Raw genomic sequence first — 14198 nt, 5'->3', positions numbered from 1 at the left:
GAACAAAAACTTGTACGTGAATGTTCACAGCAGCATTATTCATAATAGCCAAAATGTAGAGACAACCCAAATGTCCATCAACTGATGAATGGATAAACAAATTGTAGTCTATCTATGCAATGGAATATTATTCAGCCATAAAAAGGAACAAAGTACCGACGCACACCACAACCTGGATGAACCTCAAAAACATTGTTATAAGTGAAAGAAGCCAGATACAGAAGGTCACATAGTGTATGATTCCATATACATGAAATGTCCAGAACAGGCAAATCCATAGAGACAGAAAGTAGATTATTGGCTGTCAGACGCTTGGGGGAAAAGGGAATGGGGAGTGACTGTTAATGGATGGGGTATTTCTTTTTTTCAGGTGACAAAAATGTTCTGGAATTAGATGGTGGTGATGGTTGTACAACCTTGTGAATATACTAAAAACCAATGAATTGTATACTTTAAAAGGGCGAATTTTCTATGAATTATATCTCAATAAAAAATGTAATTAACAAATTCTGCTTGCAATACTCACAAACTTGATTGCACTCAGTCTGGTTCAGGCTCTTGGCATTGCAAAACTTCTGTAGTTCAAAGCTGTAATGTAAGTTGGAGAAAGCCATCCCCAGGCAGTGGCCTGGAAGCAGTAGGAATGTGTGATCCAAAGACTCTGAGACTTTTGTGTAGCCTAGATCTGTGAGGGGAATAGAAAATATTAACTCTTCTTTCAGGAAGAAAAGGGAACATCCCCTAGCAACTCTCTGAACCCACTGTGCCTTTTATCCTGTATAAAGGATCTGTTATCTCTATCTGTTGCTATATCTATCTCTGCACGTCACACTGCCAGGCCCAAGACCGGAATCAGGTTCTCCCTGACTCCCAGTGTTCCCTCTTCCCCTGTAGTCATTCAACCTCCAAGCCATAAGTACTTTTCTTTTGCAGTGCTTCCTGAACCTGTCATTTTACTTCTATTCCTATTGTTTATGCAGACAAATCAGAAAGAGCTTGGTGTGTTTGAGAAAACCAGCAAGAGCGTGGCTGCAGTATGGGATGCACCTGTGGAAGCAGTGGATTTGAAGGCTGGAGGTTTACAAATGAGTTAGGGTCAGACAGGAGGGTCTGGTGGGCCAGCTTTGGAGTTATTTGAGTGTCATCTTACAGGTAGATAAGAACACAGTTCCTGCCTGTACAGTTTGTAGAGCCAAAACCATCATTATTTGAAAATGCTGTACATTATCATGTACCTAGAAAAGCCACAAGAATCAATCAAAGTGCTATTAGAAATAAAAGAGAGGGAACTTCCTGGTGGTCCAGTGGTTAGGACTCCACGCTTCCAATGCAGGGGACACGGGTTTGATCCCTGGTCGGGGAACTAAGACCCCAAAAGTCTTGCAGCCAAAAAAAAAAGAAAGAAAGAAAAGAGAGAACAGAACAGACTCGCAGACATAGAGAACAGACTTGTGGTTGCCAAGGGGGAGGGGGTTGGGGGAAGGATGGAGTGGAGTGGGAGGCTGGGATTAGCAGATGTAAGCTATTACGCATAGGATGGATAAACAACAAGGTCCTACTGTATAGCACAGGGAAATCTATATTCAATATCCTATGATAAAGCATAATGGAAAAGAATGTATATATGTGTATAACTGAATCACATTGCTGTACAGCAGAAATTAACACAATATTGTAGATCAACTATATTTCATTTAAAAAAAAAGAAATAAAAGAGAGGTCAGTAAACTGGCTGGTTATAAAATAAATATACAGAAACTGGGGCCTCTTAGAGGTTTGAGAAGCCAATTTTTTAGGTTCATGTTATATTGAAAAGTGAAGAAATGCCAAACGGGGTTATAAATAAACTGTGGTATATTTAAAATATTTTAAATGTTTATTTACAACAAATAAACACAACTGCTCTGCAAAATAAATATGCTACTCATAAGCTAATTAATTTGTAAGAGGATTAACTCATAATGTGCTGCGTGGGTCATGGGCCAGCAGTGAGGCCATGTTTACAGTCCACAAACGTAATCAAGCCCTCACCCACCCAACAGGCCACTTCGTGCTTATCCCTGATAACTACACGTGCTACTAGCCGCCATCCTTCACAAACCACAAAATATCCTCACCAACAAAAAGGGGAAATAACTGGGTGGGATAAGAGCTCTAATTTCAGACTTCATGACTAGTCACACCACCAGCTCTAAACCAGTGGGTAGTCCAAGGGAGAGAGCCTGTGGACGTGTGACTTACAGATTCCCTGAAGAGAGGCTGAATAAACTCTTCATATAAAAAATGAACTCTACTCTCAGGGCTTGGATTTAGAGTAGTACAGCTTTTGGGTGTCAATCTGTGAAATTCCTGTCAGTGGAGGCCACTGTGATGTATGGTGAGGTGAACTTGGATATGAGGTCTCCAGACCAACATTTTCTGGGCCAGGACTCAGAAACTGAGCATCAGAGCCAGGGTCCACCCATGGGGTTGGAGGCGCAGTTTGGGGCACAACTCGGAAGTCGTGGCTCCACACTGTCACCGAGGCCCCAGAGTCATGGCTCTGGTGACCAGACAGCTGCATCCAAGGAGACCACGCCTCAGCAGTACAGCTGCAAAGGTGGCAGACATGGCTCTGGGAAGGAGACACAGTGGGTCATGTCCTCCTCAGTTTCTCTCTTTAGAATTCTGAATTTGGAAATCTAACCTGGAGACTCAGGTAGAGGGGAGACGGGAAAACTACCAGAACATCAGCAGTGCAGCTCCTGTGTGGGGCAGAGAGAAAGACTTAACCACTAAGCAAGGCTCATGAGCCCAGACTGGGAATGAACAGTCAGCCACGGTCTCCTCCCAGACCTTCCCCTGTTCAGTGAAAATCTTCAGGCCCCTAAGAGAGGAGTGGTTGAAATCTGAGAGGGGACAACCCCACGCCCCAAGCTCACCCTAACCAGAATCAGTTCACCAACAATACGTGTAATCAAAGGAACAGATATTTACAACTTCTGCTTGTTTTCCGTCCTTCCTTCTCTGTGGATTCTACTCCAAAGCTTGTTGAAGACTGAGGAGAGGTCACAAACCATCCATATCTAGCCCTCCAACTGAAGGACTTTTCTCTGCCACATTCCTGGGTGGGATCCATCCTTTTCTGGATCTCGTGTCTTCTTTCTCCTTTACTTTACTCCTTCACTTTGCTGGCCTATATCCTTAACTTCCCAAGAAAGTGATGTGGTGGCTTCAATTTCTGTTCGCCCATTTGAAATTGTCTTTGTTCTGTCCATACACCTGACTGACAAGTGAATTCAGTATAGAACTCGTTGTCATCTAGGAAGCATCTGGGTCTTTTTTCATTCAGTGTTGGATATTTGATGGATCCCTTCAATCTTGAAGTTTGATTTTTCAACTCTGGGAAATTTTTTTGTTTCATTTCTTTGGTAGTTTCCTCAACTTCATTTCCTCTGTTTTCTCTTTCTGGAATGCTTATCAATTGAATATAATAGCATCTCCTGGACTTACTCTCACGTTACCTGCCCTTTTTCTCAACTTCTCCTATTTCTTTTATCTTTTTGCTCTACTTTGGCAGGTTAATTGACTTTATTTTCCAACACTTCTGCTAAATTTTTATTTTGGCAATCAGCTCTTTCTTGTTCTCAAAGTTTTTCTTCTTTATGGAATTCTGTTGTTTAATAGATGCAATCTTTTCCAAAATCTTTGTTTTGTTTGGTTTTGTTTCCTGCACGTCCCTACCCCTGTGTCTCCTTTTTGTTGGTTTGTTTTAGTCTTTTCTTGGCTGCCATCCTCAAATGATCAGTGATCCTTGATTGTCTGTCTATTCAGAGAGACAAATGAGGCACCAGGAGGTGATTTGCTAGCTTTGTGTATGGAGGTAGGGGCCAGGCTACATTTTAAGGCAACCAGGCAGGGGACCAGTCCATAATGTTTAGGTCTCTTTTGGAAGCAGGTTCAATTCATCAAGAGGAGGGATCTCTGACTGCTTCCGGGTGGGGAGTGGTAGTAGGGCCAATGGAGATGGAACAGACTGTTTCACTCCCTTTCTCTGCGGTCCCAAGCCTCTCGAGGATTCTGTGTTGCTAAATTAGGTACTTGCTCAGCCATTTCCCCCTCTCAATGCACTTTAGATGTTTCTTCATTGTGAATTCATACATTTTTATTTCCTTTGCTATCGTTTTAGTGGAGTCTCAGGAAAAAGAGAGCTCAGATCTAGCTTTCATAACTCTCTGTCTACTGCCATGGTGACAGTATCTTAATGAGGCCTCTAGGGCATGTGTACAAGGGCCAAGGGCCAGCCTCTAATGCATAGTTTTCTTTCTCAGGGAGTAGGGATGGAGCCTGTGAAGGCACTGGCATCCTTTTCCCCAGACCAGAGGTGAAGCTTCTTGCCTTGTCCCAGCCTCCCTCCTCTTTGACTCACCCGATTTCCAGTTAGTTTTAGCAGTTGCCTCCTGCTAAGCAGAAGAAGTGCCTTGGTCCCTGTTATTGCTGCATTGGAGGGAAGAGAAGAAATAGCATGAAGCAATCTAAGAAGAAACAGATCCCAGCAAGGCCAAGGGATCCAGGGAGAATGTCCAGAGAGTCAGGTGCTAGCTTGGTCATCTTCTTTAAAGCTCTGCTCCCATCAGGGCCCTCAGTGTCCTTGGACTTTCAGGTGCTTGTCCCTCTTGGGTGGGTTGAGCGACAGAGGAGAAGAGAAAGGGAGGAATCCTTAGATTCTCCCTGGAGATTAGAGCAAACATTTCTCAGAGTGATTCCCTGTACCACTTGTGTCGGAATCATGCAGGATGTCTTTAAGTGCTGATCAGTGAATCTCAGATGGAGTTTACAGCTGAGAACTGCTGGATTTGGCTTCCCTCAGGACAGGCCTTTGTGTATCCCCTTTCCTCTGCCTGCAGTGTGCTTTTTGTTCTATTTCAATCATAAAGTCAAAACACTGTCACTTTTATGATCCTCTCAGATGAAAATAATTCCGTCTCTGAAATTCCACAGGTGGTATGTATGAGAACTAGAAAAGGCACCACTAACTCTGTTAGACTAGTAAAATAAATTCAAAATAGGGAATACACACACATCCTTTAAGAGACAGAATGACTCCCAAGATGAAAGCAGAAGAAGCTGTTAACATATTTTTAAATTAAAAGAAAGAAACGAACAAAACCCCAAAATCAATTTGAAGGAGGTGGTCAGCATAAAAACAAATGAAAAAAAGCATTACAGAGGTAAAATATGATCATGGATATCCAACCCTGACCCAGAGAGAGACGGCAGCACAGACATGAAGACGTCGGTTTTAAAGGATGTGGTGTGAAGATGGCTCACCCCTCAGTTTCTTTGACTCTAATTGCACGTCACCAAGCAGCCTTCGTCCAACCCTGGCTTATTATTACCTTCTTTTTTTTTTTTTTTTTTTTTTTTAATTAATTTATTTTTATATTTTTATTCTTGGCTGTGTTGGGCCTTCGTTTCTGTGCGAGGGCTTTCTCCAGTTGCGGCAAGCGGGGGCCACTCCTCATCGCGGTGCGCGGGCCCCTTCACTATAGCGGCCTCTCTTGTTGCGGAGCACAGGCTCCAGACGCGCAGGCTCAGTAACTGTGGCTCACGGGCCTAGTTGCTCCGCGGCATGTGGGATCTTCCCAGACCAGGGCTCAAACCCGTGTCCCCTGCATTGGCAGGCAGATTCTCAACCACTGCGCCACCAGGGAAGTCCTATTACCTTCTTTTAAACTGAGGAATAATTTATTTCAGTGAAATGCATGATCATAAGTGGACAGTTTGATGAATTTTGACAAATATTTATGCCCATGTAACCAACACCTCGATCAAGATACAGAATGTTTCCAACACTCCAGAAAGTTCCCTAAGGTCTCCATGTAGTGGACCCCCTCCCCCCAGCTCTGAGCCAAACGCTTTTCTGGCTCAGAGTGTGCCTCTTCCACGCAGCACCCTGTTTTGATGTTTGCGCTGCTGCACGTGGTGAGCGTCTGTTCCCTCTTTGTTGCTGAGCATACTCTGCTGATGAATATAACCACTGTGTGTCTCTGTCCTCCTGGAGATGCATGTTTGGGACGTTGACAGTTTGGGGCTCTTCCATTGACAGCTGCTGAGAAGAGCCTCACACAGGCCCCTGGCAGACACACGTTTTCATGGGTACAACTTCTGTGGCTGCTGGAGGGAAAGTTAAAGCTGTGTGATGTGTAGCTGTAACGGTCCTCACCTTTTTCACTTGTGACTGAGACGAGAACAAGGGGGCCGATGCTAAAAAGGTGAGCGTGATGATGAGCTTAACACAGGCGCTACCCGCATTGTCAAAGCAGAAGCTGGTCAGGTAGATGAAGGGGATGATCGCCCAGGCATAGAACATTAGCATCAAGACAACAGCAGGGATGTTTTCCGGGTGTGTAAAAGCTTCTTCATCATAGTACAAAAACACCACCTTAGGAAAGCGGGGTAGAATTTGGAAAAGTCACTAAGAGTCAGTCCTAAGCATTAGAGAAAGGATATGATAATCTCAATTTTAAAAATAAAGTAAATAAGGTGTTAGCAGTACTACATTGGCAACTCCCTTCCCTTACTCATCCAGCGGTGCAGAGACAGCTGGCTCTGCCCCTGGAAATCAGTGCAGTGAGATCAGGGGCTCAGAGGCAGAACAAAGGAGGACGTGATCCATTCTGCACAAATGACCAGGGAACCTCAACTGCACAACTCAGTCACCACCAAAGACTTGCAACCCTCAGTGCCCTGGTGAGCTATTTCTGGGCACTGTCCCCAAGGCACTGTCATTTACTAGTTTGAGGCAGCAGTTGTGGGGAAGCCACAAATTAGAGACCCTAGAGCCGGCCCCTCTGCTCCTAATGATGCTGGGACTGAAATCATCTTTTACTGAGGGTCAGCAATGAAGGTGCTTTCACACCCTGTGTGGCCAATCAGGGGCTTAGCTGCCAGCCTGGACTTCAGGTAGGGTTCTGGTTCTTCACAGGGTCCCCAAGGCAAGCCCCCTGTGATGTGCAGGGGAAAGGCCCTAGCACCATGCAGCTCACCAGCAGCAGCAGAGTGGGGGTGAGGAAGGAGATGAGGTCCCACAGCAGAGCCGAGAGCCAGAAAGTAGCCACGTAAATGCCACTGATGAACTGGACCTGCTTGGTCTTGATGCATCTCTCTTTGACCGTCAAGTTGCAGAAAGAGCTAGACAGGAAAGCCATTCCAAAAAGTAAGTTGATAACAAGATAATGTCCTTTAGGACCCCTGTAAAAGACAGGATATAAGGAGAGAGGTAGCCATTTAAGTAGAACTGCTCACAGCAACCATACTCCAAAATAACAATTTGTGATTAAAACAAAACAAAACAAAACAAAACAAAAAAAAGGAAGAAGTAGGTGGTAAAGGGAGAAGCACTGAGGAGGGAAGGAAAGTCGCACATACTCGTACAAGATATTCTCCGAGGTCTCCCTGTTTGACTGAGGTTGAGGGTGGTTGAATACCGTTATTGAAGCCCTGGCACCAGAAAGCAACTTGAAGAGGACATTGTCCACCAGTGCCAGCGCCAGGGCAGTGGAATGGTACGCCTGGTTGTTGAACAGCGCTGTCACTATGGTGTGGTTCCCCACGTCTTCAAAGGAAGCTGCCACTAGGTAGTTCTGATCAAAGACCTCGGGCTCCTCCTCTAACTTTTTCAGGAGGAATGGCTCTACTGAACGTAGAAGAGAGCAGACCATCCGAGAGTGTCACACCAGGCCCAGTGAGGCAGAGAGGATTCGCCTTTGGCCTCCCCCAACCACTGCTCCTCCTGGGTATCTATCTCATCACTAACCCCCGCCCACATCCGAAAGTGGGCTCCTCCTGACGTGGCCGTGCTCTGAATTCCAGTGATCCCCTTTGCCCACAGGGCTGCCTCCTGCCCGAGCCCCATGACCCCAGGGCATCAAGAAAGTTTTCCTTTCATTGACTGGAGCAGTATAAAAAAGTCTTCTCTAGTCATCTTTTAAATCTCAGCTCTGTCTACTCCCCTCCTCCCCATGGCCTTGACGCAGCCCAGGCCCCACCACCTTTGCCTGGACTGTGTGGCTCCAACAGAGCTCCTTACCTCCTATCCAGTCCCTCCAGTCTCATGTGAAAGGACATGTCTGATCACACGCACCCTACCCAACAATTTCAAGTGACTCCTCCCTGCTCTCGGGATAAAGCTAACCTCCTGCACACGACCTACAGTGCCCAGCTGTTATCCAGACTCCGCTTCCTGTCTTGAAGTTCTAGCCATGCCTAAGGACTCACCGTTCCCCATGCTTACAAATGCTCTTCTCATGGTTTGGAATGTTCTTTGGGTTACATTCCCCTGCTGTGGGTCAGTACCTATTCACACCTTAGGTTCTTAACTCTGGAGCGTCCTCTGGCTCTCCAAGGCTGAGACATGTCTATGAGACCATCATTTACTGTTCCTTTGTATTGTAACTACTGTCACTTATCCATATGATCTCTGGGCTAGAAGCTCATCAAGGGCTGGTAGTAATACTGTTCATCACTGGACTTCCAGCACACAGTGCCAAGTGAAATATATGACCCACTTAGAATTCTGGAATTTTTAGTGCTGGAAGGGACCTTCAATCACAGCAACAACAATAATGATAATTGAAAAAAAAAACCAAAAAAACCCCCACAATAATGATAATTGTACCAGTGGCTGAAGGTTACTGAGTGCCAGTGTTAACAGTGTGCAAAGCTCATGATAGGCACTCTCTCATGGAATCCTCCGATGACAATGTGAGGCAAGGTTTATTATTCTTTCCATTTTGCAGAAGAGGAAACCAAGGTTTGGAGAGGTAGGTCACTGTAATCCCAACCACTTTGCTACATCATGTTCTGCATTTGGTCTCTTTACTTTACTAAAAAAAATGCTTAATATTTTTATTTTAAATTAAAATATCACATGAATATAATTTTAAAAATCAAATAATTATATAAAACTTATAATGAGAAATGGCAGTGCCATGGCCTACCCATCACCATCCCTGGTACCTGCTCACCAGAGGCAACCACTTTGAAATCATTTAGTTCGTGTTTCTCTGGATTGCTAAATAGCCCATCTCTCTACTGACATCCTATCTTGGATGCAAGGATTTTGTTCTTTTATGACTATCCCTGCCCCCTATGGCCTTCCCCTCCCCTCTCCTCCCCCTAGAGTTGTATAATAAATTCGGTTTAATCAATAGTCAGTTTTGACATTACTATGACAAAGTAAAAATTATTCACAGCTGAACCAAGCAGTATATTATGACATGTTTCTTTTTTTGTACAACTTTCCCCCTCTGAAGTTAATAATGTTCTCCTTTTCTCATTTGCTTAGTTTTCTCTACATCTATCACTAAGTCATCCACAAACTCCCTTTGTGGGAGGGACTGTAAATCTCTTCTTAATACATTCAAATGTAACAGAAAATTTATCAGTTTCATTTTTGGACATGCTTTAGTCCCTAGAAAGACACAACTTGGTCTCATTTCTGGGAACTCTCCCTTTCCTGTCGTTTGGCTTTTGAAAGATGTTTTTCTGAGACTTCTAGCTATTCACTCTGACTTCAGGGAGCATCACGTGGCCTGGAAGCACATGGCTTCACTACAAGGAGCAATGGGCCTGCTTCCTGCCCCACTTTCCTGGGCCTGGTACTTACTTAGCAGCTGCAGAGGAATCTGTTCCTCAGCCATGAGCATATCTGTAAAATGTTCTGAAAGCTGAGGACCCAGCCTGGAATTCAGAGAAATAAAGAATGGAACAATAGTTTGACCATATGTTTGGTTTTTTTTTGTTTGTTTGTTTGTTTTTTGACCATATGTTTTTTAGGGTCAACTCCAATGGGACATTTTCCATGCTTGTACTGAAGTTGAGGAATGAGAGGCTGACCATAAGGATCACCAGAGGTACCAGGATCTGTATTGACAGCATCATCATCGAGTTGCACCAAGAATATGTAGCCCTTTTCAAGAACATGGCATAGAAGGCTGAACTACAATTTAAAAAAAGGGGGAAACAACATTAACATGGTCACAGGTAGAAGGTGGCAGGCAGTTACGTGGCTCATGTCCAATTGTATTCTCTCATATTGTGTCTAACATTTTGATGATGTTAAAAATTGCTTCAGATTAAAATTCTTTGACTTAATTATTTGATTAACATTTAATGGCAGAAAAAGAAGGCACAGATTGGAAAGAGTCTGGAAGAGTAGCCTAAAGAGATACCAAATATAAACATGATACAATTGTTTTTTACCTGCCAGATTGGCAAAAATTTTAAGTTGATGAGGATATGAGGAAAATGCCATTGCTGGTGTTTTAATTTGGTATGACTTTTTTTAGAAAACAAATTAGCTGAATGAATAAAATTAATTTGATATTCACACAGTCTTTAATATAGAAATTTTACTTCTAGTAATGTATCCTACAGGTATACTTGTGTAAGTATGCAGGACACGCACAGAGATGTCCCTGTGGCATTGACAGTAAATGTCAAAGTGTGTAGTCGTGTGCACTGAGATCCCAAGATCCAGTGCTGGGCCCAGAGGCAGCAGACTGTGGAGGTGGGCACTGCATGCTCCCACCCAGCTTCTCTGTAGTGCTGCACTAGCTGGGACAGGCAGCGGGGCCTTCAAGCCTCAGGCGCCAGTGTTCCTTGTTCTCAAAATACCAAAGAATCCCTGAAAATCTCTACCAAGCACCACCCCCCAAGTTTCCCACATTTGACATGATGGAAGCTCCTTTCTCCTCAAACATTCATTAAAAGGCACTGCTAATAACTCACCAGAGGTGGTGCTCTGAGAAATACTTCCTGGGAAGGTTCCAGAGCTGTTTGCTAAAGCAAAGCTTGGCCAAGTAGAGGCCGGATAGATCCTTCCTGGGGGTTGGAGAAGAGCCTCCTGTATAAGACAGGCACTGGCCTAGATGACCCCCAAGACCCTTTCCAACTCGGAGGCTCCATGAATGGCAGCTTCCCCTTGAATAGGTGATTTAAGACTATGAAACAGTGAGACTAATCTCTTCACTAACCCATGAAAACCAGTCTCATTATTTTGCAACATACCTTATAGATAGCTAAATCAAGACCACTATATAAAATGCATATCAATATTCTTTTTTTAAGCATTAAAAGAATGTCCATGTATTTCATAAGAATATATTTTTAAAAATTTAAATTCCAGGTGGTACAATACATGATCTGTTTCACAGTGAAAAATTAAAAAGAAAGATTAAGTATGCTTTTTGGCCAGTAGATTTAATGCTTTTATTCTTTCTTCTTCCTGGTGAAAGGAATGGCCACGACCTTTTCTAGATCTTTTCTGATACTCCCTTCCATTGTGTTGATCCTAGTCAGAAAACACCAGCATTCTGACTTTGAAGTGGAGCAAAGAGCATGGTACTGCTGAAACCCAGCAGAGCCAATCTTCTATGCCTAAAATCTGCACGTATTTTCTTAAGCCCTTATTAAAGGTTGATATATACTTCTTGACAGAATAATATCATGATTCCAAGAATGAAATAAAAATCTGCTTTCTTGCATGCATTTGAAATATTTGCTCACCCCAGTGTTTGGTTGGTTTGGTAGGCTGGACCGTATTGAGAAAATCCTTGAATGAAGACGTTTAATTCTGTTAACAGGAACTCTGCTAACCAGCGGGTGAGAATGGAAGGAGGGAAGCTTGATGATTGCATATGTATACTGGAATCTACCAACTTACTAACCCTAAACCAAACCAGAAACAAAAAGAAATAAAAATTCTCAAAATCACAACACATTTCATTTTGTTTGGATTTAAAGAATGAAAGTTGTGTAAGATATAAAAAAAATAAGTTAGGACAATAATGAGAGAAAAAAGAGCTGCACCAAGATTACATACTGCTAGCAAGTATATACTGGCTAGAAAGTTCTTAAGTAGGCACTAAATAAGAACTGAATTAACTGACCAATGGCTTTTCCAAATAACTGAGGCAACACTAGCATAAATAGATTTCATTATTTCCCTTAAAAGATACCACACACAAATTAAAACAAAAATATCACTAATATCTATTTTATGAGCAAAACTATAAATTATAAAATGCAGCATTGCTGACGCTCTAGGACAGGGGTTTGTAAACTATGGCCAGTAGGCCAAATCCAGCTCAGAAAGGATTTTACATTTTTAAATGGTTACATGTGTAGATGGTTATCTAAGTGACTTACATAATACCCTTGATTATGCCACTAAACCTACATAGCCTGAAGTATTTACTATCTGGCCCTTTAAGAAAAAGTTTGCCCAAAACCACCCCCCCACACCAAGGCAAAAAGATGTATTCCTTGTTGGCAGCAAACTGTTAGGTCAAGAAACATATTTTTATTCATAGTCTTCGGGCCAGTTATTCTACCGCTGGGAATTTGCCACAACAAAATAATCCAGTAAACAGGTGACTCACTTTCCCTCCAGTATGGTTCTGCAAAAGACAGTGAATTAATTGTTATTTACTGCTGTGACACAGATTATCCCCAAATTTAGCATCTTTATTTATTTATTTATTTATTTTAAAATCTTTTGGCCTTGCCACATGGCTTATGGAATCTTAGTTCCCTGACCAGAGATTGAACCCACTCCCCTTGCACTGGGGGCATGGAGTCTTAACCACTGGACCACCAGGGAGGTCCCAGCATCTTAAAACAACAGTAAACGTTTAGGATCTCACGAAGTTCCTGTGGGTCAGGAATTTGGGAGTGGCTCAGCTGGGTGGTTCTGTCTCAAGGTCTCTCCTGAGGCTGTAGTCAAGCTATTGGCCAGGCTGCAGTTGTCTGAAGGCTGGACTGGGGCAGGAGGGTCAGCTCTCAGGGTGGTGCCCTTATGTGGCTGCGGGCAGGAGGCAGTAGTGTGTGGTTCTCTGTAGTTCTGACAAGAACATTGGTTGATGGTTTAAGTAACATTAATGATTAAGATAAAAGTGAAACAACAAAGATGTATGTCAGAACTTCACTCATTCATCCATGAGGTGAGCAACATTTTTGTTGGATTGAATAACATTTTTTTAATACTGGAAGAGTATTTCCTCAAATTCTATTCTTAATGAAATTGCCTCAGATATGACATACTTTTAAGCTTAATTCACACTATTAACATTTTCTCAGTCATTACTTTTTTAATCTAGACAATCAACAAAGCAATAAATTAAACCCCAGTTTATAGTGTTTATCAATTTCCATGTTGTAAATACTCTCACCATGATTGATTTCAAATTATCAACATAACATTTCCATCATACAGATGTAAGTAGATGTAAAAATAACCTCAAGAGCACTGATAATAGTAAAATGTAGCCAAATCATGAGGAAATGAAGTTTTTATTACTACCTTTTGTGATTATTGTGATTTATAATAAGAAATATGTATTTGATCTTTGTCCTGGTTCTGGAATAGAGCGCCTAAAACCCTTGTAAATTTCTAAGTGATGAGAGCCATAAAAGTGTCTTTTGTTATGTTAATGGAGTGACTTTTGGAAAGCACCAAAGGATGGGGGTTGGTTGCCATGGGAACAAAAAACAAGTGATTAGAGGGTTAGAACTTTTGACCACCTTCACACAATTCCCCCACCCCTACCTCCAACCTCTGGCAACCGCAAATCTGTTCTGTGTTTCTATGAGGTTTTTTTTTTTTTAAGATTCCACATATAAGTAAGATCATACAATGTTTGTCTTTCTGTGTCTGACTTATTTCACTGAGCATAATGCCCTCAAGGCCTATCCATGTTGTTGCAAGTGTCAGGATTCCTCTTTTTTTTTTTTTTTTTTTTTTTAATGGCCAAATAGCGTGTGTGTGTGTGTGTGTGCGTGTGTGTGTGTGTGTGTGTGTGTGTGTTTATCAATCACATTTTCTTTATCCATTCCCCTGCTGATGGACACTTAGGTTGTTTCTACAACTTGGCCGTTGTAAATAATGCTGCAATGAACATGGGGGTGCAGATATCTCTTTGAGGTAGTGAGTATATTTCCTTTAGATATATACCCATAAGTGGAATTGCTGGATCATATGGTAGTTCTATTTTTTTTAAATTAATTAATTTATTTTTGGCTGCATTGGGTCTTTGGTGCTGTGCGCAGGCTTTCTCTAGTTGTGGCGAGCGGGGGCTACTCTTCATTGCAGCGCGTGGGCTTCTCATTGCGGTGGCTTCTCTTGTTGTGGAGCACAGGCTCTAGGCACACGGGCT

At 42.7% G+C, this 14198-nt stretch overlaps 1 protein-coding gene across 1 annotated transcript in view; it reads right to left on the bottom strand.

The window, feature by feature from the left end:
• Window positions 1–14198, bottom strand: part of LOC118881627 (ATP-binding cassette sub-family A member 17-like) — a 78106-nt gene that overhangs the window by 19998 nt on the left and 43910 nt on the right. The window contains 10 exon segments of the mRNA XM_036826752.1: window positions 527–685; window positions 6206–6250; window positions 6253–6424; window positions 7029–7233; window positions 7411–7678; window positions 8260–8270; window positions 9655–9774; window positions 9818–9982; window positions 10774–10866; window positions 11641–11712. Of these exon segments, the coding sequence (XP_036682647.1) occupies window positions 527–685; window positions 6206–6250; window positions 6253–6424; window positions 7029–7233; window positions 7411–7678; window positions 8260–8270; window positions 9655–9774; window positions 9818–9982; window positions 10774–10866; window positions 11641–11712 (1310 nt within the window).

The sequence above is a fragment of the Balaenoptera musculus genome, chromosome 15 (genome assembly GCF_009873245.2).
Source record: "Balaenoptera musculus isolate JJ_BM4_2016_0621 chromosome 15, mBalMus1.pri.v3, whole genome shotgun sequence".
NCBI lineage: Eukaryota > Metazoa > Chordata > Mammalia > Artiodactyla > Balaenopteridae > Balaenoptera > Balaenoptera musculus.
This window is presented reverse-complemented; position numbering and strand designations above follow the sequence as displayed.